Source organism: Microcebus murinus, chromosome 2 (genome assembly GCF_040939455.1).
Source record: "Microcebus murinus isolate Inina chromosome 2, M.murinus_Inina_mat1.0, whole genome shotgun sequence".
NCBI classification, from domain to species: Eukaryota; Metazoa; Chordata; class Mammalia; order Primates; family Cheirogaleidae; genus Microcebus; species Microcebus murinus.
Window position 1 is genome coordinate 10,598,669 of NC_134105.1, and position 25,616 is coordinate 10,624,284.

A 25,616-nucleotide genomic window follows, 5' to 3' on the forward strand; every position below is an offset into this window, starting at 1 on the left:
AGAGTTGAAATCTTCAACTATGATGGTAGTTTTGTCAACTTCTCCCTGTACTTCTCTATCAATTTTTGCTTTATATACATTGATGCTATGTTATCAGGTGCATACAAGTTTATTATAGAATATCTTCTAGGTCAGTTAAACCTTATGTTATTAGCTTATAGTCCTCTCTATTGATATTAACATGTTTTGTCTAATAATTTATTGTTTTGATATTAATATATCCACCCCAGCTCTCTTTTGGTTAGTATTTGCTTGATGTATCTTTTTTCCTTTTTAAAAAATCTTTTCCTTTTCTAGATGCTTATATTTTAGATGAGTTTCTTGTAAATAGCAAATAGCTATATTTTGTTTCTTTAATCTAAAGCTCTCTTTTACTGGTAATATTAATCCATTTATATTTATTTTGATTATTTATATATTTGTATTGTTTTTTTACCAATCCTTTTTTTACTTCTATTTGTGCAATTTTTTCTGTTTATTTTTTTGAATGAGGTTTTTCTGTTCATTTTATTATTGCCTTTTTCCCATGTGTAGCAATCTGTGAACTCCATTTCTACCCTTCTGCATTTTAACCATAAAAAAGTTTAATTCTATATAATCTAGAATTACACATTATCTTAATTCCCTCTTCAGTCAAGGACCTCAGACAAATCTTATCATACTCCTGCCAATTTACATTCTGCCCCCTTTTTATCCCACAATTTTGATATTTTTATGGCTTTTTGTATACACACATTTGTTTAGATTTACCAAAGTATTTACCATTTTATATGTTTACCATTCTTTCTTGCATCTCAGACCATGCTTATGGCATCAGATACCTTGTTCCTAAACTATGCCTTCAGAAGTTGCTTTGGTGAAAATCTGTTGATTTTAAAATATCAATTTTTGTTCATATAAAAAATCTATTTTTGGGGGGGCGTGTACAATATTAGGTTAATAGTTATTTTCTCAAAATACTATGAAAGTATTATTCAGTTGTCTTCCAGATTTCATGATTGCTATTGACAAATCTGTTTTCAATCTAATAGTTATGCCTGGATAGGGTATCTGACTTTCTTTTCTGGATGGCTATAAGATCTTCTCTTCGACTTTGGTGTTCTCCACTTTAACCACTATGCATGTGCACGTGCATGCTTGTGTCTGTGTGTATGTGCACGTGCATGCAGAGAAGGCTAGTGCTTAAAGATGCATCTTTCTTCTCATGAGCTCAGCAATGCTTTAAAAAGTATATTTTATCCATGGTCCAGCTATTTTGTAAGAGGAAGGTCCTTCAGAGTATCTGGTCTGCCACAATTCCAGAAGCAGAAGTCCATGTGGTTGTTTTGTGTGTGCACAAAGCTGTGTGTGCATATTGGTGGAGTGGAGACCTCTGGCTGTGCACATCACTCTATGCAGACATCCATGTATATGTGTGAGTGTCTGGTGTACACATCCCTCTGCTACCTTTCTAGGTCAGGCGTATGCCCTCCAGGCCAGGGGGTTCTCTTTCTGTTTCTCTCATCACCTCCTGACAACCTCACAGTCCTTACCCACATGGTCAGAGTAAGCACTGGCTGTGCCTGCTGTCTACACCTGTTGGGAAGAGGAGAAATGCTGGGGAGAGCAGTGGGGGGGGCGCAGGCCCTTCCTCACTGGGTCCCTCTGTCTCCTCCACAGCTCTGCCCCTGAGGACTGCACGTCCTTCAGCATCAATGCGTCCCCGGGAGTGGTGGTAGACGTTGCCCACGGCCCTCCAGCCAAGAAGAATCCCACAGGCTCCAAATGGCCCCTGGACCCTGGGCTGGAGGTGACCTTGAAAATGAAAGCTGCCAGCAGTAGCACCGGTGACCAGAAGGTGAGTGTGGTAGCTGTCGGGTGGCAGCGAGGAAGGACATCAGCAGGGCCAGGGCAGCAGCCGCTCACAGTCTGTCCTGCCTTGATCCTCAGCACCAACCCTGCGGAGCCTCCTTCCCCCTGGAAAAGGTCGGGATGGCTTGCTTCAGCCACTGCATCCCTGCCAATGACAGAGCTGCCAGGGGTTTATGGAGGCCAGGGTCTTGATTAAATTCACCCATTCTGCAAATGTTTAACGAGCACCTAACACATGCCAGGCACTGCCAGGCGCTGGGAATACAGAAATGCATGAGAAGATGAGGGCACAGCCCTCCTGGGGCTTACAACCTGTAAGTGGAGGCATTTGATAATATTCGGGTAAACAAACAACTACCAGTGGTGCACCCTGGTCCCGTACCCGTTTCCTGTGGTTGCTACAGCAGACGACCACAGTCAGCTTAAAACCACGGAACATACTCTCTCATAGTTCTGGAGGACAGCAGTCTGAAATCAAGGGGTCAGCAGGGCCCCATTGCCTCCCGGGGGCCCGAGAGGTGAATCAGTTCTTGCCTCTTGCAGCTTCTGGTGGCTGTCACACTCCAGGACTTGTGGCTGCATCACTCCAGTCTCTGCTTCTATGGTCACATTGCTTCTGCCTCTCTTACAAGGACACTTGTCATTGGATTTAGGGCCCATCTCAAGATCCTTAACATACATCTACAAAGAGACTTTTTTCCCCAAATAAGGTCACACTCACAGGTCCCAGGGATTAGGACGTGTGTGTATGTGATGTAGGGTGTATCTTCTTGGGGACCAACATTCAACCTGCTACACTACCCTGTTGACAGCAGAGGGGCTCAACAGGGACCTCTGGAGGGCCCGCAGACATCTGGGCCAATGGCCACTTGCTCCCCGCAGAACACGCCACACAGGCTCCTCCCTGGGGGGACACAGAGCCGGGGTGTCCAGGCAGGCTGTGGAGGACGTGGTCGGGGAAAACGTCCAGGAACAAGCAACAAGCTGAGGATGGCGCGAACGACCCGCCTACGAGAGGGAGAGAGGAGAGAGCCCCACGCGGAGGCGGTGGCCCATGCGCACACTCTAGATAAGGAAAGCGCGAGACACATGCTGGGGAAACTGAGGCAGCTCTATATGGCAAGAAAGGAAGGTGGAGAGGGCATCGAGGGAGAGAGGGAGCCAGTAGAAACGGTCTGCTGGCAGGGACCTATTTTTCTGAGGGCAACAGGAAGTTGTCATCCAGGGGGCAACAGGAAGTTGTCATCAGGGGGCAACAGGAAGTTGTCATCAGGGGGCAACAGGAAGTTGTCATCCAGGGGCAACAGGAGCGCACGCGAGTGTCAGGAAGGGCCCGCTCGAGGACTCTGATGGGCGGAGGCGGGAGCCCAGGCACAGGCTGATGCCATCCAGGGTCCGGACAGCGCGACGGCGGCGGTGGCATTTCCCTGGATCCCCACTGTCCACAGGACAGGCCCAGAGGCCTCAGTGTCCCCTCGGGAGGCTGCCCTTTGGTTCTGCTTTGGGGAACTCCCGCACCTGTTGGCATGGACCTGCCAATCCAGACGCCCCGCCCTCCTGCGGCCAGCCTGGCCAATCGCCGCGCTCCCCCGGGTCGGCGTTTCATCGTCTGCGCAGCACCTGCCGCGAAGACACCGCCACCCACCCGTCCTAAGCGCCTGTGTGCACACGGGCCACCTGCGCCCCAGGTCCCCACGGGACTTGGCACCTGGCCGCTCTGGTCCTCTGTGTCCTTTCTGCGTCCCTTCTGCTGCGGGAGTCAGTTTCTGTGGCCATGACCGGCTCTCCGCCTAAGGCCTCCTCCCGTCTCCAGCTGCCGAGCCCCTGCGCCCCTTCCACACCTGCCTCCAAGTGTACCCCTTCCTGACACCCCCCCCCCCGCCACCCCCACCCCAGGCGGAGCGAGCCCCTCGTGGCTGGACCCCACAGACCCCTCCTCCGTGGCATCCGTCATTTGAGCTTTTGGCCATCCCTCCACTCCTGTCATTTGGGGGTGCTCCTTACAAGCTGAGACCGGTTCTTGCCCGTCTTGGTCTCCCCAGGGCCCTGCCCTGAGCTGACATGTAAGGGAGGTCCAGTCAGTGTTTGTTGAATGACTGAAAGAAGTCATTGCTGCTCTGCTGCCGTCCTGCAGGTTCGGATTTCATACTACGGACTCAAGACCCCACCAGTCCAAGCTCTGCTCTACCTCACCGGGGTGGGTAAGTGACAACGGGGATCCTGGAGCCCGGCCCATTATGCCTGGAGCTTATTTTAACTGAGCAGAGATAAAGGACAGTTTCTAGCCAGCCATGTGTCTGGTAGTTCATAAACATTCTGTCTCCAGTCAGTAAACCACGAAGAAATACAATGGTGGGGGCGGGGAAGGTTGCAGGGAGACTTAATTACATCTTAATATTTTATTTCTCAAGTTAGGAAGTGGGTACATGTATTTTCAATTTATGATGCTCCATAGCTTTTTGATTCTTCAAATATTTGTGACAAAAAGTAGATGACACTGTCTTATACAATAATATAGACAGAATTCCCTAAATTTCATTATTTATATCTCATCTTCACCATTTTCGCCATATCAATGATCCACTTATAGTTACTTAATATTCTTCTTTAAATAAAATACATTTTTAACTAGACCACATTTTAAACAGTAATATATTATTATTTAAATATGTATTAAATATACAAATAGCATGTGAAATCTTCAGTTTTCATTAATGGATTTTTCATTAATACATATTTAAATAATATTAATATCATATTGATAGCGCTTACTCTATTGCCAGGCACTGTGCTAAGACTTTACATGTACTCCTTACGACAATCAATGAAATCGGTACTATTATTATCCCATTTTACAGATGGGGAAACTGAGGCACAAGAGGTAAACAGACTTGCCCAAAGTTAATGAAAGGAGCTGGGAAAACCGGGCCACTAAAGGACGCTGCTGTCCTGGCCCTGCACTAATATGTGGCTGTGGATATGTTAAAAGGTCACCCGGGTCAACTGCATGTGGGACACGGGCCACTCTTTGTGCTGTGGGGCACACGGATCCACCTTACGTATATGAGGATGAGGGAGGAAGGATTTACAAACAAGCGTATGCTTTTCTCGGCTTTGCCATTTGGACAGGGCAGGGTATGCTTGAGGCCACTGTTTGTCCCCGATGCAGTCACAACACACTTAATGAAGAGCAGGGTGGGCTGCGTGACCGTGGTGTCCCCCACCCCGAGGTCACTGAGGGCTGGAGCTGGGGCCAGGGTCCTTCAGGAGCCCGGCGTCGGGTGACCCTCCCGTTGGGGTGGCTCGGATTCTGTCTGAAATCCCTGGGGGTCGCCAGACTCACAGGGTCCCATTGGCATCAGAGGTGTGGGCCCCAGAAGGACAGCAGGCATGGTGCCCCCACCCCGAACCCTCACCAACCTTCTTCTCTTACACGCGGGATTTCAGAAATCTCCCTGTGCGCAGACATCACCCGCACCGGCAAAGTCACGCCGACCAGAGCTGCGAAGGATCAGGTGTGGCTCCCCCTTGACCGACACCCCAAACACCTTGCGGTCGCCCCGCCGGGTTCTCCCAGGGCGCCCCCTTGCGGTGACCGCGCGAACGGCGGTCTGTCTCGTGGCCGCAGTGTTACCTGTGCAAAGGTCAAGATCCCTGTGGGTCAGTCCAAAGTGAGGGCAAGAATTACGACTCTGGGAGTGGAATCCGTCCCTGATGTCCCTGCCAAAATGCAGTCATTCCCCGGAGGCAAACGCTGGTCTTTAAAGGGAGGCGTCACCACTATTAGACCCCTGTAGGGTGGGGCCGGCTTAATTTGCTTTAATCTTTGGGTAGATAGTAATTGGCTGCTAAGAATAGGCCCCTCACTTTGGAGAGCGGGTAATTAAGAGTTCGCATACCAGTAACCATTTAGATTAGAATCTAGACATACATATGCAGCTCCATTTGGTTTGTTAACTCAACATTTTCTTAAAAGCTGCTAAAAATCAATTTTACTGTCCTGGGCTCCTTGTTTTAAATGGCTGGATTGTATTTTGGGGTGAATTTGGTTATGACTTTTGGAGCAAAAGGCAAAAACCCACTCTTGGGCCCAAAGAGTTATTTGATGTGGGAGCGAGCTGTGTAAACTGCGCAGGCTAAGGACACGGTAGGGAAAGTGGGCTGTGCATCTCCCGAGAGAGTGGTCCACAGGGGCCCTTCTCTGCTGGTGTCTGCAGAGCACCTGGACCTGGGGCCCTGGCGGACACGGTGCTGTCCTGCTGGTGAACTGCGACAAGGACAACCCCGGGTCTTCCACCATGGACTGCGAGGATGACAAGGTGCTTAGTAGCAAAGGTAAAGACCCTTTGAGAGCCGATGGGAATAAGGTTTTGTCTTTCTTTTTTATTTTTTTTTAAGAGATGAGGTCTCACTTTGTCACGCAGGCTGGAGTGCAGTGGCATAATCACAACTCACTGCAACCTCGAACTCCTGGGCTCAAGCAATCCCACCTCAGCTTCCTGAGTAGCTGAGACCACAGGCATGCACCACCACACCTGGCTAATATTTTTAGTTTTTGTAGAGATGGGGGGATCTAGCTATGTTGCCCAGGCTGGTCTCAAACTCTTAGCCTATAAGCAATCTTCCTGCCTTGGCCTTCCAAAGTGCTGGGATTACAGGAGTGAGCCACCGTGCCCAGCCAGGCTTTGTCTTTTTATAAAGGTCTTTTGTCCTTATGGCCTGCACCTTGTAATGGGGGTTACTATTACAACAACCCCCGGAATAGGGGTTGTTGAAGGCAAGGCCTGCTCTTGTTAGCATGTCCATTTTGTAGGTGAAGCAATGGACAAGGGTCCTGCGAGGGCAAGTGACCTGCCCAAGGTCACACAGCAGCCAGAGAAGAGCCAACCAATGCTGAGCATCTTGATGCCTCCGACAGGCTCCAGTGTCCAAACCCCGCCTGCTGCCCAAGCCAGATTTCTGCTCCTGGGTCAAACCTCGGGCCTAAAATAATTCAAAATGAAAGCTTGCCCCAGATTCATGTCAGAGCAGCCCCTGAGACCCCTGCCATGGGCCAGGCACTGCTCTGAGCCCTTCAGAATGATTGACCCATTTGATCCTTCAACACAAAGCTTTACAGATGGGGTAACTGAGGCATGAGGAAGTTGAGCAAGTTGCCCAAGGCCACACAGCTAACAAGTACTCAGCATTTGAACCCCTGACATCCTGACACCAGGGCAGGTGTAGGGGCACAGGGACAGCGGTGGGTACAGGGTCTCCGTGGGCACACATCGGGGCTGCTGAGGGGTGTCCCCGGGGGAGGACACATTACCTACCTGCGCTGGAGGAGGGTGCTGAGGGGCTGCAGCTGGCGGGCTTCCTGGGGAGCTGCTAGAACAATCTAGAAACAGATGCATTTTCCAACTGCATGCGGTTGCCTGGCCCGGTGCCAGGGCACAGCCTCTGCACAGCGCCTGGCACCCAGCGAGGACCACGACGGCGGCCCTCTGTGGGTGCTTCCAGGGCCCCAGGTGCTGAACGAGCACTGGAGGTGTCAGCTCACCGTGTGTGCACGGCACCCTGTGGCGGGCACTGCTCTTGCCCCTGCCTTACTGAGGCGGGAACAGGCACCGAGAGCTGAAGCCACTTTCCCAAGCTCGCACAGGTCCAGGGTTCCAACCACGCTGACCCCAGAGCCCTTGAGCCCTCGACTGTGGGTGAGCCCCGCAGACACTGTTGCTTCTCCCGCCCCACCCTGTGCTGCTGTTACCCACGCTGGCTCGCAAACCTCGCTTCCCGCGCAGGAGCCATGCGGAAGGCTTTCGCCCGCCCGTGCCAGTCGCTGCTCCAGGTCGTTCTCGGCTTCCTGGTTCCAGAGCAGGGACGCTGCAATGAGCAAAGTGAACGTGGGCCCCGCTTCGCCGAGCTTATGTCCTCAGCCCATCCTAGGGGGAGAAGAACAAAGCCTCCATTGGCTTTCCTTCCCCAACAAAACACATCATTTAAACACTGGGAATAGGCCGGGAATGGTGGCTCATGCCTGTAATCCCAGCACTTTGGGAGACCAAGACTTGCTTGAGGCCAGAAGTCCGAGACCAGCCTGGGCAACATAGCAAGACCCCATCTCTACAAAATTTTTTTAAAAAATTAGCCAAGAGTGGTGGCACGCAGCTGTAGTTCCAGCTCCTTGGGAGGGTGAGGCAGGAGGGTCACTTGAGCCCAGGAGTTGGAGCCTGCAGTGGGCTGTGATGACATCACTACACTCCAGCCTGGGCAACAGGGCAAGACCCTGTCTCAAAAAATAAATGCATATGTACAAACGTACGCACTGAAAGTGGCATAAAGAAAAGGAAACCAGGCCACGTGGTGGGGGGGGTCTGAGGGAGACCCGGAGGCGGCCAGTGGGGGCCCAGCCAGCTGCACCCCTCTCGCTCCAGACCTGCAGGACATGTCCCTGATGACCCTGAGCACGAAGACCCCCGGGGACTTCTTCGCCAAGCACCAGCTGGTGCTCCACGTGGCCAAGTCGGAGATGGACAAAGTGAGGGTGTTTCAGGCCACAGGTGAGTCGGCCCTGGCCTTGTCCTCCCGCCTCCGCCAGCCTCCCCCCGCCCGCGGTGCCCGCCTGCCCGGCCGTGGGGCACAGCCCCGTCACACACCGCAGGGCAGATGATTCCTGAGCACCGACTGTGTGCCGGGCTGCAAGCACAGGGGACGCAGCAGCGGCAACACAGCCAACTTCCCATTCCGTGCCGACTAGGGGCGGAGACAAAGCTCAAACAAACAAAATCATGTCGTGCCAGTGGTCGCGGAGGAGGAAGTAACCTCCCTCCTGAGGCCTGCTGGCCTCTGCCTGCCTGTCCCTGACCCACCTGCACACGCACCTGCACGCACACAAATACACACGTGCACACGCGCACGCACACACATGCTTGCGCACATGCACACATACACACCTGCACACACAAATACACACATGCACACACGCACATATGCACACATACACACATGCACACGCGCACACACCCAAATACACACATGCATGCACACATACACACCTGCACACACAAATACACACATGCACAAATACACACATGCATGCACACATGCACACCTGCACACATAAATACACACATGCACATACGCACACATACACATGTGTACACACAAATACACACATGCACATATGCACACACATGTGTACACACACAAATACACACATGCATGTGCACATGCACACATACACACCTGCACACACAAATACACACATGCACACACACAAATACACACATGCACAAATACACACATGCATGCACACATGCACACATACATACCTACACACGCAAATACACACATGCACACATGCACATACGCACACATACACATGTGTACACACAAATACACATGCACACGCACACATACACACATGTACACACGGACACACATGCACACACACACACCCCTTTTGTTTGCAGAGGTTTTTAAAAATGTTTTTATGTTTAATTATAAAATACACATAAACTGAAATTTACCATTTTAAACTTTTATTTTCTTTTTAAGACAGGGTCTCACTCTGTCACCCGGGCTAGAGTGCCGTGGTGTCAGCCTAGCTCACGGCAACCTCAAACTCCTGGGCTCGAGCCACCCTCCTACCTCAGTTTCCCGAGTAGTTGGGACTACAGGTGCATGCCCCCACACCATTTGATGTTTTTTTAAAATTTCTTATAGAGTTGGGGTCTTGCTGTGTTGCCCAGGCTGGTCTCAAGCTCCCGGCCTCAAGTAATCCTCCCTCCTTAGCTTCCCAAAGTGCTGGGGTTCAGGTGTGAGCGACTGTGCCCAGCTCATTTTAAGCATGTTTAAGAGGACATTCTGTGGCATTTAGTACATTCACACTGTTGTGCAACCATCACCTCCACCCACCCCCAGAAATATTTTTTCATGTTGCAAAATTGAAACTTTTTTACCCATTAAGCACTGACTCTCCCTCTCCCCGTGCCTCCAGCCCCTGGCAGCCTTGCTGCTTTCTGTCTCTGTGAATTTGAGAACTGCAGGTACCTCACACAAGTGGAATCACACCGCGTCTGTCTTTCTAAGACTGGCTTATTTAACGCACATGGCGTCTGGAAGGTTCATCTATGTGGTAGCGTGTACCAGAATCTCCTTCCTCTTTAAGGCTGAACATTCCATGTTTGCATGTCTCACACTTCGTCTCTTTGTCACCTGTGCGTAGCTTCCTCCTTTGGGCCCTTGCACACAATGCCGCCATGGGCACAGGTGTGCAAAACATCTGTTCAAGTTCCTGCTTTCAATTCTTTTGGGTGTTCTATACTCAAGTTGCTGGATCCCATGGTAATTCTGTGTTTAATTATTTTGAGGAGTTAGGCATCTGCTCTTGTAGTTTGATTTTTTTTTTACTAACATTGGCTGATTCTCGCCGTTTTCCACATGGTTTGGAACCTAGCCGTTCTTCTTTGATCAGAGTGGCTTCTTTCCAAGAATGGATGTTGTCCATTCACCTTGGATCCGTTAGCCACGGAGCCGGCAGCTCCGGGCGGGTCAGCCAGGGGCAGCTGTAGGGCACTGTGCACTCCGACAGCACCACGCCACCCCGCGGGGTCCGTCCTGGGAGCGGGAGGCCCCTGCACAAAAACATCTCTCCCTGGCCTCCTCCCTGCACGGCCGTTCACTGGCTTACTATAAAGGACATTGCCAAGGGTGCAGATGAGGAGATGCATGGGACAAAGTGTGCAGGAAGGGACATGGAGCCCCGTGCCCTCCCTGGGTGCACCACCCTCAGGGACCTCCACGGCCCCATCAGGACGCTCCATCGAGACTCTCCAGTGCACGCCCACCCCACGTGCCATGTCATCGTTCGTTCTGCAACATCCTGCTGTTCGCAGACGTCAGCAACTTTTCAGCAGCCCAGAGCACCTGACCCTGAGTTCCGGGCTCTGTTCTAGGCACGGGACAGAGAGTCGTGAATGCGACCAAGTCCCTCGTGTTGCTGTCATCTTAGTGGTTGGCAGAAACGATGGGTAAAATAATTAAGTAAAACGCCCCGCGTGTCAAGTGGTGTGAAATGCCGCATAGAAGAATACAGCAGGGGAGGGCACGTGGAGTGAGGAGTGGAGTTGTGGGGTGTGGAGAGGGGTGGCCAGGGAAGGCGTTCCCCCAAAAAGTGTCCTTCGACCAGAAAGAGGTGCAGGAACAAGCAGGTGAAGGGCATTCCAGGCAGCGGGAATAGCAAGTGCAAAGGCCCTGAGGTGGATTGTGCTGGTGGGTTGGGGGAACGGCAGGGAGGCTGTGCGGCTGGAGTGGAGTGTGCGGGGGTTAAAGTGGGAGGTTAGGGTGGAGAAGAAAGGGCAGGGGGTGGGGGCTGGTCAGGTGGGCATGTCTTGGTTTTGGCTTCTAGACAGAGGCAGATGGAGGAGGCCTTGGGAGGTTTTTTTGCAGATGCCTGACTTGATCAGACTCACATCAATTTTTAAATTGATTAAACTGACATTGGTTTGGTGAGAGACCAACTTCTTGCCTCCACCCAGGCATCATCTCCTCCAGGAAGCCCTCAGGGCTTTCTTCAATCCTACCACTTTTCACTGTAGTTCTGATGGTCTTTGCTCCTCTCTACTCACCCAAAAGACTGTGCACAACGTGGTGGTAGGGATAGGGATAGGAGGACAGTGACTCTGTCCCTCTTGTTCCCCCCACAAACCTCCCGCCCCTGCCCCCGGTGTCAGCTGACACCTGGCTGGAGCAGACGCTGGGGAATGAATCAGTGGGTGGTGTGTCCTGGACTTCTGCAGAGCTGGCAATGGCTCAGGCGCCCGCCCACCCTTCCTGGGCCTCCAGGCTCAGCCGTGTCCCCGCTGGGCCTTCTGTCCCTTTCTCCTAAGGGGAGGCTCCATGCAGACTTGGCTGCAAGGGGCCCCCGGGGGGAGACACGGTGGCCTGGGAAAGGCACCCCGGCACTGGGGAGAAGAGAAAGGTCTTCAGAGGTGGGCACGCCGCCCTGAGCCTCCCCCGCCTCTCTCCTAGGGGGCAGGGTGGCCTCCCGGTGCAGGGTGGTCCTGGGCCCCGGGCAGCCCTCTCACCCGCTGAAGCTCCCGGGCGGCCGGCACAGCACGGACTTCTACGTGGAGGGCCTGGCTTTCCCGGACAGCGACTTCCCCGGGCTCATCACCCTCACCGTCTCCCTGCTGGACGCGTCCAACCCGGTAGGCCACCGGGGCAGCACAGAGCTGGGGGCCTGGGCTTGCAGGCACGCGCCTGGCTGGGGAAGGGGGCGCAGAGCGGAGCCGGGTGCGGGGGCTCCAAGCCGCTGCCCGGAAATGGCGGTGCCTGTGACAGCCCCTCCGCCATCCCCCCAGGAGCTGCCCGGCACCCTGGTGTTCCAAGACAGCGTGACCTTCCGCGTGGCCCCCTGGATCATGACTCCCAACACCCAGCCCCCGCAGGAGGTGTTCGTGTGCAGGTGCGGGGCCCCGGGGCGCGGGCGTGGGTCGCGGGGTGCAGACACCTTGGGAGGAGCCGGAATCCCAAGTGTTTATTGCTGGTTTGGGACCATAAAAAAGCAGGGGGTGTGGCCGGGCGCTGTGGCTCACGCCTGTAATCCTAGCTCTTGGGAGGCCGAGGCGGGCGGATTGCTCAAGGTCAGGAGTTCAAAACCAGCCTGAGCAAGAGCGAGACCCCGTCTCTACTATAAATAGAAAGAAATTAATTGGCCAACTGATATATATATATAAAATTAGCCGGGCATGGTGGTGCATGCCTGTAGTCCCAGCTACTCGGGAGGCTGAGGCAGAAGGATCGCTTGAGCCCAGGAGTTTGAGGTTGCTGTGAGCTAGGCTGACGCCACGGCACTCACTCTAGCCTGGACAACAAAGCGAGACTCTGTCTCAAAAAAAAAAAAAAAAAAAAAAAAGCAGGGGGTGTTTGTTGTCACTGTCTCTACCCTGTCCTGGTGCAGCCTGAGGCCCACTTTAGCTCCCAGGGGCCTGTAGAAGTTGCTAGAACTGGAAGAGGAGGCCTCTCGGGCCCTGACCCGGCTGCGGGGTTTCTCGGCATGTGGCTTTGGCCCTCGCACACTAGAAACTCCCGGGAAGTCAATTTGAATCGATTTCCAGGTGGCATCTGAGCGGCCGGGTCCTGTCTCTGGGGTGGGGCCCTGGTGCATTTGGGGCAGGCCCAGGCATCCCTCCTGCGGTCCCAGGGCCCCCACAGAGTGTGCTGGGGGCTCGGGGGACCCTCCCCTCGCCTCTTCCCATTGCTTTAAGGGCAGGAAAGAGCGAGAGGGCAACCTGGCGGTCAGGATGCAGGCAGGAAGCCAGTGAGGACTGGATCCGAATCCCAGTGCTGTCCCAGGGGGCGCGACCTCGGCCGGCGACCTCCCCACGCCGTCTTCTCCTTGGTGGGAGGGCACCTGCTAGTCCCACCTCGTGGACTGCCACGAGGATTGAGTGACAGGATGCTCACCGAGGCCACGCAGGCTGGACAGACCCGGGTCACCGTTCGGGCTGCAGGTGTCTCCTGAGTGCCGGTGTCCCTCCCGGCCCTCCAGGCCTGAGCTCCGAAATCTTTCCAGGGTTTTTGAGAACGATGACTTCCTGAAGTCAGTGATGACTCTGGCCAAGAAAGCCAAGTGCAAGCTGACCATCAGCCCCGAGGAGGAGAACATGGACGACATGTGGATGCAGGTACGTGGCCCTGCCGGGCAGGCAGGGTGAGTGGCCCTGAGGGCCAAGGGACACTTGGGGGACCCAGGGCCTGGGGGCGCAGCCTAGTGCCTTGCTGGGCAACCTGCCTTGGAGGGACAGGGAGGTCGGCACTTCCCAGGGTCCCTGCGAAAGGGAGCTGAGGCGAATGACCCATCCGACATTACTGCGGGCCCACTGTGGTCACCAGGACGAAAGCCCCTTCCTGCTCGGAGACTCTCAGATGGCCTCGGGAAATGATGCAAAGCTCAGAAGGTTGGCGCTCAACCAGTCCCTGGAGTGGCCTCCCTCCAGGCTGGCCCTCCTGGGCGTGGCCACCAGACCAGGCCACTCCCCTCCTCCTGTGCTTTCCATGGCTCCCACCTGCTCCTGCCCGGCCTGCGTGCAGGGCCCTCCCAACCGGCTGCCTCCCTCCGGGGGCCAGCCTGCCACCACGCCGCAGCACTCTCCTGCCATTCTCTGTCTCTGTGCCAGTCCCCCCACCACACCACGAGTGCCCCACAGACCGAGACCGGTGGGTCTCACGCAGCTCAGTGCCCGCACTGGGCGGTGCCAGTGGGCAGCTGGTGGGCTGGACTGGCCGCCCTTGGCACGCCCTGCTTTGCCTCTTGGGACTCTGCCGCCCACCCTGCTCGCCCCACGCCTTGGCCCTGCTGTGGCGTCTCCTGGCCTGGCCTCCCCCCCTCGTCATGCCCAGGGAGTCCCAACAGCCCCCAGAAGTTTCCCCAGTCCCGCAGCGGGACTTCCCACCCCCAGGTAACATCTTCCTGTCTCATCATTCCGTCTTGGCGGTTAAGGTTGAACTGAGTGTCATCGCCGACACGCACCATTTCCGACCTGCCAGCTTGGCAGTTCCATCTGGTTCGGCCTAACCGTGATCTACGCGGTGATTCTGTCCAACATCGCATCTGCCCACTAGAATACACAGCCCGGGGGCGGGACTCGCACCAGATGCATCTCTGAAACCTCCCTGCACGCCCCGCCCCAGCCCTGGGCCAGGCGGGGCCTGACCTGCCCCCCGCGGGGAGGAGGCCAGAGGGTCACACTCCCCGTCCTCCAGGCCCTGTGTCCCCACAGACCCCTCTCCCCGTCACCTCCTAACACGGGGTGCTCACGGCCTGGACCCTGGTCCTCTCCCCTCGAGGAACGGTGTTCTCGAGCATGGGGTCCGGGGGGTCCCCAGTACCAGCGCAGGCGGCACCAGGAGTGGGGACAGGGCACCGGCGGACCCACAGCCTGCGCTGGGCAGACGCAGGGCCACGAGCTCTGCCTTGTCTGGGGCCAGGCCTCTCAGGGAATGTGCGCTTGACCCAAGCAAGGGGGAGAGCGGGCCGGTCCCACACGCCCCCATCTCAGCGCTGGGCCGCCCCGGGCGGCACGCGCAACAGCGCCCTTTCCGCTCGCCGCGCAGGACGAGATGGAGATCGGCTACGTCCAAGCCCCGCACAAGACGCTGCCCGTGGTCTTCGACTCCCCGAGGAACAGAGGCCTGAAGGAGTTCCCCGTCAAATCCGTGCTGGTACCTGCGTGGGCAGGGAGGGGTGCAGCTGCCGAAACCCCTCCTTCCTGTGTGTGGTCCCCACACACACCGCCCCACCCCTGCGGGTAGCCCGGCTCCGCAGGCGGAATGCTTGCGGAAGCGGGATCCTGCAGGCGGGGCTTGTTATTTTTGTCATTACCGTGATAAGATCTGACTGATGGTTTCCCAAAGCCCTTGTCACCTGCGAGCTCAGTTGTCCTCAAGATAACCCTGCTGGGAGGTAGGTCAGGCGCGGGCACCCTCCTGCTGCTGAGGATGCCCGTGTGGCGGAGTGGGGTGGGGCCAGGGCTGGGACCTTTCTGGACGCCCAGTGGGTCGCTGTGTCTTTTGGGTGGAGTTTGGCCTTCAGAGGCTCCATCTGGGACATGGGAGGGTTTCAGGATCAGTGGTCATTTCCTGGGTGTGGCTTTTATCAGCCAAAGTCGCTCCATGTGGGGGTGGAAAGTGACATATTGGTGAGTCGTGCGTGACTAACCCGGCAGGTGGCTGCAGACTCAGCACAGAATAATAATAATAACAGCTGCATTTACTGAGCATGCATTCCGTGTCACTCAGTGCTAAGTTCTTTACGTGCACTGACTCACTTAATTTGACAACCTGTCATGAAGGTGCTACCAGTAGGCCCATTTTATAGATGAAGAAACTGAGGCTCAGAGTGGAGAAGCTGGAATTCGAACCAGCTCAGCCTGGCTGGGTGAGCACGCTCTTCCCTACCCCGACCCCGGCTTTCCCGGGAAGAGCTCCAGCAGCCCCTTGGCGTGCCCAGGGAAAAGGAAGGAAGGAGTGTGGGGCACGAGGTTTCCCAGGACGGCGGCTTTCCGACGAGCACCTGTGTCCCCAGGGAAGGGACGCGGCCCGCCCGCACAGGAGGCCTTGGGAGGACACCCAGGTTGACTCAGCAGCTTCTCGGGAGCCCCACTTGCTCCCGGCCAGGCCCCGCGCTGAGCAGCGGAGACGCAGAGATGCCGCTGGGTGCGCGGCGCCTGCCCGGCCGCGGGGCAAGTGAGCCCTGACCCCAGGAGCCGCTGCTGGGACTGCGCTCGCCTCCAGTGTCAGTCCTGCCTTGATGGGGCCGCGTCTCCGCCTTTCATGCTCCGAAAGCACGGCAAGGGCCAGATCTCTGGTGCCACGGTCCTGCCGCCCAGACAGACGCCTCAGCCCGCGTCCCCTCCTGCCCCACAGACAAGCTCGGGCGGAGGCAGGCCGCACGCGGCGTGCCAGGCTGAGCACAGCCCCTTTTTCTGACCCAAATCACTCAGAATGGAAAGAATTAGAGTAAAAGTCACACTCGTCACCGCCCGCTTCCCCATCATCATCGTGGGCCGCTCTCTGCCGTCCCGTTCCCGGCCCCACATCCACGGGGCTCCTTCCCGTTCTTCAAATTTGCCCAAACTCTCCCCGCCCCACAGCCTTGGCGAGTGCTGTTCCCTCTGCCCGGCGTGCTCTTCCCTGCTCCCGGGGCGGCAGCTGCTCGGCCTGCAGGCGTCGGCATCCACGCCCCCTGGCGAGCCCCAGCCCAGCCCTCCCGACCACAGCGCGCGATGTCAGGTTCTTCCGGAGCATTTGCTAAAAATCACTGACCTGCTCACCTCCTCCCCATCGCCTGCCTGCCCTGCCGGCCGCGCAGGACCTCGGGCCGCCGAGCGCGCACGGAGCCTGGGGCGGCGGGCGCGGGACTTCGCCCACGGTGGGCGTCCGCTCTGCACGACGGGGCCGGCAACTTTCATGTCGCCCCTGCACGTGGGAAACTGCAGAAGAGAGAAGGCAGCTTCCCACGGGCAGGGCGACCGCGGCGTCCACCAGACTTGAAGGGAAATATCGCCACGAAAGCCAGATGCGCTGGCGGTTGCAGCAAGAAAGCAGCGGGTGTTCTGGACGTGCCGGCGTCGCTCCGGGACTTCGATTTTTGAGGCACCCGAAAGACTGGAGGAAAACGGAAAAAGCGACGCCTCTCCGACGCCTCTCCAACTTCGTGCCTGGCCTCGGCGGCACTCGGCGCCTGAGAGCTCCCTGCACGGCCCGCCCGGGGAGCCCCTTCTGCGGACGGTGGACTCCCCTCCATCTGCCCTCGGAAGTCCAGGCGTGGAGCCTGCGTACCGGCCCATTCTCTCGGCCACAGCCAGGCCACTGATGGCGTGAGTTTATCCCGTTCATCCAACGTTCGGCGCCGGGCCCTGATCTAGGCGCGTGGGATACACCCGTGAGCAGCGCCAAGGCCCCTGCCCTCACGGAGGTGACTCTGGTCCAGGGAGGCAGACGGCAGACGAAAAATGCAGCCAAGGAGTTACTCGCGGCATTGGAAGGTGGTGGCAAGACCTACAGGGGAAACAGAGTAGAGCGGAATCGAGGCCCACAGTGCACAGGGGTGCAGTGGGCAGGGGGATTGGTCTGTGGTGGTCACAGGGGTGCGGTGGGCAGGGGGTTTGGTCTGCGGTGGTCACAGGGGTGCGGTGGGCAGGGGGATTGGTCTGTGGTGGTCATTAGAGGGGTCAGGGTGGGCCTCAGTCAGAAGCTGACTAGGAGGCCAGGGAGTTGGCCATGTGGACGTTGGGGGAAGAGTGTTCTAGGCAGAGGGAACAGCCAGTGCAAAGGCCCTGAGGCAGGAGCGTGCCTGCTGTGTTCAGGGAGCAGCAGGGGCTGGAAAGGGCGGAGCAGAGTGCACCAACAGAGAGGGTGGGGAAGGCAGCCAGAGAGGTGACAGGGGCAGCACGGGGTTAGGAGCAGACCATGCGGGCATCTTGGCCACCGTCAGGCCTCCCGTGTGGGATCTGACATGCATTGTAAGAGAGACTGGATAGCAGGGCAAGGACGAGGGCAGGGAGGGCGAGCAGTGAGGGACCAGGCTGGGGCACGGACGGGCGTGGGGGGAGGAGGGAGAAGCCGTCAGATTCTGGGCGTGTCTGGAGGGCGGAGCCAGCAGGGTTTCCTGACCACCGGGACAGAGACAAGCCACAGGCGACGTCAAGGCCGTGACCTCTGCGTGGCAGGTGCCATCCCCTGAGGGGGGGGGCAGTGGGAGGCGGACGGGCTGGTGGGGGGAGGGGCAGATGGAGGTTCTGTCTGGGGCGAGTGGGAGATACCTGGTCCACATCCAAGCGGGAAGGAAGCCAGGCAAGTGCGGATGTGTCTGACGTCCGGGAGGAAAGGAAGGACTGGAGAGAGAGACCTGAGTGTGGTCAGCTCCCCGAGGTGCAGTCAGCCTCGGGGAGTCCACCAGGGGGCGAGCGAGGTGGGAGGTGAACCCAGGGCACCCGCCGTCCCAAAAGCCAAGTGCAGAATGCGGGGCACGGCCAGCTGACTCACAGGCTGCTGGGGGCAGGCGGGGCCCGGCCACGCCACTGGGCTTAGCTGCGTGTTTGGGGGGACCTGGACGAGAAGTTTTGAGGCCAGGCGCAGTGGCCCACGGCTGTAATCCTAGCACTCTGGGAGGCCAAGGCAGGAGGATTGCTTGAGCTCAGGAGTTCGAGACCAGCCTGAGCAAGAGCGAGACCCCCGTCTCTACTAAAAGAAAAATCAGCCAGGCATGGTGGTGCACAGCTATAGTTCTGGCTACTCAGGAGGCTGAGGCCAGAGGATCGCTTGAGCCCAGGAGTTTGAGGTTGCTGTGAGCTAGGCTGACGCCACGGCACTCCAACCTGAGCAACAGAGCAAGATTCCGTCTCAAAATAAGTTTCCATAGGCAGTGGGTAGAAGGCAGGTCGGCTTGGGTTCTAGAGAGAAAGGAGGGAGAATCATTGGAAATGTGGTTTTTAAATTCATGGAATCGCAGACTTCTTTGAGACGACCCGGCTTCCTAGAAGCTCCCACCCGGGACACAATTTGGAACCTGCTCCCAGGGAGCCTGCGGCCCCCACAAAGCCCCAGGCACAGACCGTCTGTGCGCGGAAGGCCAGATCCAGAGCCGCAGCCTGTCCTGGGGGCCTCGGGGAGACGGGATAACGGCCCCTCCACACCCGGGTCCTGGGAGCACCATGCTTCCTTACAGGACAGAAGGGACTTCGCGGGTGTGATTAAGTTGGGGATCTGGTGATGGGACGTGGCCTGGATCATGCCGGTGGATTCTATAACATCATGCCCTCCCCACAGAGGGGGGGCCGGAGCGGCGGGAGGGGCTTGACGATGGAAGCGGAGATTGGAGGGGTGTTGGACGGAGGAGGAGGCCGCCCGCCCGCCGGCCAGTGGCTGGGAGAAGCTGAGAGAGGCGAGGAAACAGGTTCCTCCCTCCACGCCTCGGGGAGCTCCCAGCCCTGGCACTCCTTGGCTCTCGCCCACAGACGCCAATTCCAGACCTCCGGCCTCCAGCACTTCACGAGCATAAACGTGTGCCATTTCACGCCACCAGGTCGCGGCAATTTGTTGCAGCAGCTGCAGAACGTCACTCGGGGGCTGAGAGATGTGTCGCCCGCTCCTCCCGCGCACACCCCGGGGCTGGGGGGGGGGGGCGAGTCACGGCCTCTCCGGGAAGCTCGTCCCAGCTGAGGTCGAGGTGCAGCGCCGTGTGGACCGGGGCGCAGGCGGTGGAGACAGCCCAAGTCCGAGCCCTTCCATGGACTGTCCTGGAACCTAATGATGCCTCATCACCACTCTGAGCTTAGTTTCTTCATCTGCAAAATGAGGATGAAAATGACACTCTGCGGATTCGTTACTATGCCCAAGCTAAGGTCCACCAAGCAGATGGCATGAGTTAGTGTCGCAACACACGCCGGGCCACCCCACACGCCGGGCCCTTTACTTGCCATCGAGCTGATTCAGCATTCCACAAGTACTAAGAGCAGCCGCCACGCACCCGCGGCTGACAGCTAATTCCTTCCTCTTTACACTTGGGCCGACCCTCTCACGCGGGCACTAATTCCTGTAACTCTCAGCACCTGCCTCTCCCATCTCAGGGTCCAGATTTTGGATACGTGACCCGAGGACCCCAGACAGGGGAGGTCACGGGGCTCGACTCCTTTGGGAACCTGGAAGTGAGCCCCCCGGTCGCGGTCGGGGAGAAGGAGTACCCGCTGGGCAGGATTCTCTTCGGGAGCAGCAGTTACCCCAGGTAAGGAGGGGTGGGGCGGGCAGGGGCGGCCAGGACTCGGGGACATCGCAGAAAAGCAGAAGCCAGAGTGGAAGCCTCCCCTACCGCCCGCCTCCCAGCCCAAGAGGGCTCAGCGAGCTTCAGGGAGTGCGAGACGAAATCAACGTGCAAGGCAAGGAATGTGGGCTTCAGAGACAAGAGACCCGAGTTCGAATTCTAGCTCTGCCATTCACACTCTTTCGTTTGATGGATATGAACTGAGCACCTGCTATGTGCGGGGAGCTGGGAATGCATCTGTGAACATGAAAGACCAGTGCCTGCCATTACACTAGTGGGGGCGACAGATGATGGGAATGTAAACAGACGAGGTGATTATAAATAAGTGAAGAAAACCAGAAAGAGGGGGCAGAGGAGGAATTGGAACTCTAAGGCCCAGGGAGGGCCGCTCTGGGGAAGGGGCTTTTGAGCTGAGGCCTGATAACAAGAAGGGCTCAGCCGCATGGAGATCTGGCCCAGAGAGTTCTGGCGGATGGAAGAGCCACGTGCAAAGGCCCTGTGGCAGGAGTGAGCTTGTGTGTTCTAGAAGGCCAGGGCGGCTGGAACAGATTGAGCAAGAGAGAGAGAGAGAGAGAGAGAGCAAGGGGCTACATCACAAGGGGCCTTGTAGGAAAAAACTGAGGCTCAGGCAGGTGAAGGGATGTCCCCAAGGCCACATGGCTAACAAGGAACAACAACGCAGGTTGTGTTGGCTCCAACCCCATGTTTATCCATAACACCAGCATCTAGTCTAATTCAACAGGCAGTGCCAAGCTCTGGCCTTATTTGCCCTAGTGACTCTGTGCCTCAGTTTCTCCCCAGTAAAACTGGAATGGCAATTCCTAAATTTCTCAAACGAAGGGGATATAATAAAGGCATTCCAGGCTCCTGAATCCCTTCCCAGCTGAAGGAGAACCCTGACCCCTTTGCCAAGCCCCCAGTCCCCCAGAGACCTCCCTGTTGCCCCCTCCGCCCAGTGACACCCCTTGAACCCTGCCTCGGCAGCGACAGGAGCCGAGAGATGCACCAGGCCCTGCAGGACTTCCTCGGCGCCCAGCGGGTGCAGGCCCCGGTGAAACTCTACTCGGACTGGCTGTCCGTGGGCCACGTGGACGAGTTCCTGAGCTTCGTGCCGGCAGCCGACGGGAAGGTGCGGTCTGGGGGCCGCGGAAGGAGGCCGCGCCCCTTGCTGGGCTGCAGGCACAGCTCTGCTCTCTGCCTGGGGCCCACCTTACCTGCCTGGCTCTATTTTCCCCTCACCCCATGAGTGGGGTTGGAGGAGGAAGCCAGCCAGGGTCCAGGTCCCCATGCCTTCCATCCTCAGCAGGGTCCCCCTTCTTGGGAGCCCCAGGGCAAAGCTGACCTCTGACCCCAGTGTTTCTGCCTCCAGGGCTTCCGGCTGCTCCTGGCCAGCCCCAGGGCCTGCTACAAACTGTTCCAGGAGCTGCAGCAGGAGGGCCACGGGAACGCCCTGCTGTTCGAAGGACTCAGCAGTAAGCGGCCTGCCTCGTTCTGTCTGGGCACCTTCCTCTGCCACCATGTGGTCTCCCATCGCCAGACGGGCCCCTCCAGGCAACAGATGCCTCCTGAGCACCTACTGTGCGCTGGGGCTACTCCGTGAACAGGGCGGATAACTCGCTGCCCTCTGGGCTCACAGCTATGACACAAGGGCGTTGGGGCTGTCTGGGTGCAGCTCAGGGAAGGCTTCCTGGGGGAGGCAAAGGCCAGGCGGGAGCATGCAGGTGAGCAGGAGCCGGCCAGGCAGCGGGGCAGCGGGTGAGGGCAAGGGGCAGAGGGCTCGAGGCAGGAGAAGAGCAAAAGGCCCTGGGAAAGGCTCGGTCTGGCCGGAGCACAGAAGACAATATTGCTCTCCCCGTAAAGCCCAGAGACGTGGCCAGGCTCCTGGGTGCAGAAGCCTCCACGGCTCAGTTTCCGTCTACCTGTGTGGCGCGTCGCGTGGCCTGGAGGGCTTGCGCAGACCAGTTTCTTCTTTCAGTGGGCTCTCTTTGGAGATCAGAGAATTTAAGGGGGTGAGAACATTTTTAATGAGAACTTGCCCCGCTACAATATTTTATTAAAGGTATTGGCCCCACGGATGCTCACAAACACCTGTATGTTAGGAATGATACCGCCCCCATTTGACAGATGGGGGCACTGAGTCCCCACAGCACCTGCTAAGAAGAGGGGAAATCGACCTCTGAGTTCACTTGCCTTTTTTTCTGCCCTTTTCTCCCTAACAGAAAAAAAACAGAAAATAAAGAACATTCTGTCAAACAAGACGTTGAGAGAGCATAACTCGTATGTGCAGGTACCAGCCCTGCTGCCCGGGACACCCCACGCGGGCAGACCCGACACCCCGTCCCAGCCGCCTTGCCCGGGATTAGAGGCACCAGCCAGGGCCCTCCGCGCTGCCTGCTGGAAACGCCCTCGCTGCTTCCTGGCGCTGCCCCGGGCCCTTCCCTGGGCCAGGGGCCGCGCTGTGCCCTGGCCCAGCAGCCCCCACCCCGCGCCTCTCCTGCCCCCAGAGCTGCATCGACTGGAACCGGGAGGTGCTGAAGCGGGAGCTGGGCCTGGCGGAGCGCGACATCGTGGACGTGCCCCAGCTCTTCAAACTCAAGGAGTCCCACAAGGCCGAGGCCTTTTTCCCAAACATGGTGAGGAGGTGGCTGCGGCCCTGCTCTGCAGACAGCCTTGACACCCCAGCCTGAGAGGCGCCCGGGGATGTGGGGCGGCCCAGGGGCTCTCACGGCTCGCAGAGCACCTGCCGGCATCTCCTCGCCAAAACCCGCGGCCAGAGACCTGCTCAGCTGCGCTTGGCGACGAGACGCAGAGAGGGGGTTCTCTGGCACGAGAACACACAGCTGGCCAGAGGTGGGCTTCGCCGCTTGGCCTCAAAGCCTGGGCCGTGGCTGCAGAACCGGGGCTCTAACCACCACGCCGCACTGCCGCCTGGCGGCCTCCCTGCAGGGGGAGCTGGGACAGGTGGGGGTCGCGTTAAGCGCCTTGAAGGGAATGCACGTGGGGGCGCTGCCTCCGACTGGGGGCCCCAGAGGCCGGCACTGCCTGGCTCGGTGGGATTCACCCTTCCCAAGCGTGGACTCCAGGGTGATCCCACTTTTGTCCTGAACTTTTAACTGTGACCCCCCCCAAGCGCTATCTTGATGTCATCTGCCGTAGGTTTCCATCCTGTGCCCGGTTACCCCCTCTCGTGGGTGCTTGTATTGGCGGGGGCCCTGGCGAGGTGGGAGACGAGGACTTGGACTGCAGGCCAGTGTGGGCCTGGGTCCCAGCTCCGCTCCTCCATAGCTGTGTGGCGTTAGCACCCAAGGTCCAGGCAGATACCTCACCCGGCTTTACTGGGGCCCCTCAGCCGCACGCTCCCTCTGGAGGAGCCCTGGACTGGAGGTCACAGCTCAGGGAGGAGCCAGCAGTCCCTAGCATGGTAGTTTTCAAACTGGGTTCCCTAGGGCCCTCGGGTTCCAAGGCAGAGCCTCAAATCCTGTGGTTCAAGTTTTCTCTGTTTTATGGATTGGGTTCTACATAAGATTTTTTTTAGAATAAAGGGTTCCTTGGCCAAAAGAAGACAGGGGGCACCTCCCTCTTGCCTCTTGAATAAAATTCCTTAGCCCCGACATTTCATTTGCTCTCCGGCTGAGCCAAGCCAGGCTTCACGGCATGAGAGCTGATGCCCACGCAAGGGGAGGAGGCATCTCCTGATCACTGAGGCTGAGGGCTGACCCTGTGCCTGCACCATTCCGGGCCCCAGGAGGGAGCCTGAGCACGAGACACGGCTCTCTCCTAGGAGCTGGCTATGGGAACTGGGGCGGGTGTGGAACAGCAGAGACGTTAACCGTGCGAGGCACTCGGCACGGGCTTTATCTGGACCACAATAGTGAACGAGATGCCCCATCAAGGGCCCATGAGCCGTGGAGGATAGTGCTGTGCGCTTACCTGATTGTCATAGCAATGGAAACATGCATTTGGGCTCATTTTGCTGATGTGGCTCAGAGAGGTGAAGTGACTTGCCTAAGGTCACACAGCTACTCTGTAGCAGAGCTGGGATTCAAACCCACATTAGCCTACAGTCCAAATCTTCATCTTCCCACCTCGCCAAGCCACCCACCAATATAATGGAGGAGACAGGATCATTTACGTAAGTGACCGTATACGGAAGGTGCTACTACAGAGGCAGTCATTTATTCATCCATTCGACAGATGTTCAATGAGTGCCTACGATGTGCCAGGCATGGTGCTAGGAGTTTGGTGAGCACAGAGGAGAAGGGACTGCCAGAGTTTGGGGATTCGTGGGCAGCTTCACAGGGGGCCTGGCATTTGAGCTGGGCCTTGAGTGACAGGAAGAGTTTACAAGGAGGAGGCAGGTGGGGAGGGGAGTGTCGTGTTAAGAGCATGGACTTGGCGTCTAACAGACTTGGGTGCAAGTCCTAGAATAGCTGGGTGTCTTTAGGCAGCCTGCTTAAACTGCCTGAGCCTCAGTTTCCTCATCCTTTACGTGGGGCTATTATTTCTGAAGGTCCAGGGAGGGGCTGCTGGGACGGACACAGGCTGCACGCTGCAGCCACTGACCTGGCCCCTCGTGTCTCTGCAGGTGAACATGCTGGTGCTGGGCAAGTACCTGGGCATCCCCAAGCCCTTCGGGCCCATCATCGACGGCCGCTGCTGCCTGGAGGAGAAAATGCAGTCCCTGCTGGAGCCGCTGGGCCTCTGCTGCACCTTCATCGACGACTTCAGGCCCTACCACATGCTGCACGGCGAGGTGCACTGCGGCACCAACGTGCGCCGCCAGCCCTTCTCCTTCAAGTGGTGGAACATGGTGCCCTGAGCCCATCTCCCCTGGCATCTTCTCCCCCGGGAGCCTCCTGGCCAGAGGTTGCCGGTCCTCTGCAGTGTGGCACAGCAAGGCCTCTTGGGGACATGTTGGCTCCCCCGGGTGGCCAGCCCTCCCAGCAGTGGCTTGCTTCCTTCTCCTATGCCCCTGTTCCTGGGATCCCCCTCTTAGGATCCCAAGAGGGTCCTAGCATTGTAAACTCAGTTCTGCTCTGAGAAGCTGCAATAAAGTTTTTGTAACCACTTTGTACATGAGGTCCAGATATTGTGGCTAGCATTCGTTCATTCATTGACTCGTTTGTCATGGCTTAATTGACTGTTACAAACTCAAAAGAGCTACCAGGCTGTGTCGGAGGCCAGTGTTAACTGTGTGTGCCTTTTGCTCCCAGGCATGCATTTGGTCTATAAAATCTTGCATGATCCTACTTGGTCCTGATCTTCCCATGGAACCTTTCCAGGAAGAGGAGGAGAAGGAGGGGGGAGGGAAGGGCTGACTTCCCCTGGGAATGTGGGCACATCCCTCATTAAGGCCACCTACAGCCTGGGCTGTGGCTCACATCTGTAATCCCAGCACTTTGGGAGGCCAAGGCGGGAGGTTCATTTTGAGGCCAGGAGTTTGAGTCCAGCCTAGGCA

At 57.2% G+C, this 25,616-nt stretch overlaps 1 protein-coding gene across 1 annotated transcript in view; it reads left to right on the plus strand.

Annotated features, from left to right (window-relative positions):
• The window catches only part of PADI4 (peptidyl arginine deiminase 4), a 35,182-nt gene extending 9,950 nt beyond the window's left edge, over nucleotides 1-25,232 (plus strand). The window contains exons 2-16 of the mRNA XM_012763104.3: nucleotides 1,660-1,837; nucleotides 3,986-4,052; nucleotides 5,299-5,366; nucleotides 6,069-6,186; nucleotides 8,268-8,393; nucleotides 11,866-12,044; nucleotides 12,198-12,301; nucleotides 13,412-13,523; nucleotides 14,953-15,060; nucleotides 19,968-20,122; nucleotides 21,143-21,287; nucleotides 21,528-21,630; nucleotides 22,378-22,445; nucleotides 22,663-22,791; nucleotides 24,744-25,232. Of these exons, the coding sequence (XP_012618558.2) occupies nucleotides 1,660-1,837; nucleotides 3,986-4,052; nucleotides 5,299-5,366; nucleotides 6,069-6,186; nucleotides 8,268-8,393; nucleotides 11,866-12,044; nucleotides 12,198-12,301; nucleotides 13,412-13,523; nucleotides 14,953-15,060; nucleotides 19,968-20,122; nucleotides 21,143-21,287; nucleotides 21,528-21,630; nucleotides 22,378-22,445; nucleotides 22,663-22,791; nucleotides 24,744-24,977 (1,894 nt within the window). The 3' untranslated portion in view covers nucleotides 24,978-25,232. The remainder of the gene's footprint in view (nucleotides 1-1,659; nucleotides 1,838-3,985; nucleotides 4,053-5,298; nucleotides 5,367-6,068; nucleotides 6,187-8,267; nucleotides 8,394-11,865; nucleotides 12,045-12,197; nucleotides 12,302-13,411; nucleotides 13,524-14,952; nucleotides 15,061-19,967; nucleotides 20,123-21,142; nucleotides 21,288-21,527; nucleotides 21,631-22,377; nucleotides 22,446-22,662; nucleotides 22,792-24,743) is intronic.
• The last annotated feature ends 384 nt before the right edge of the window (nucleotides 25,233-25,616 follow it).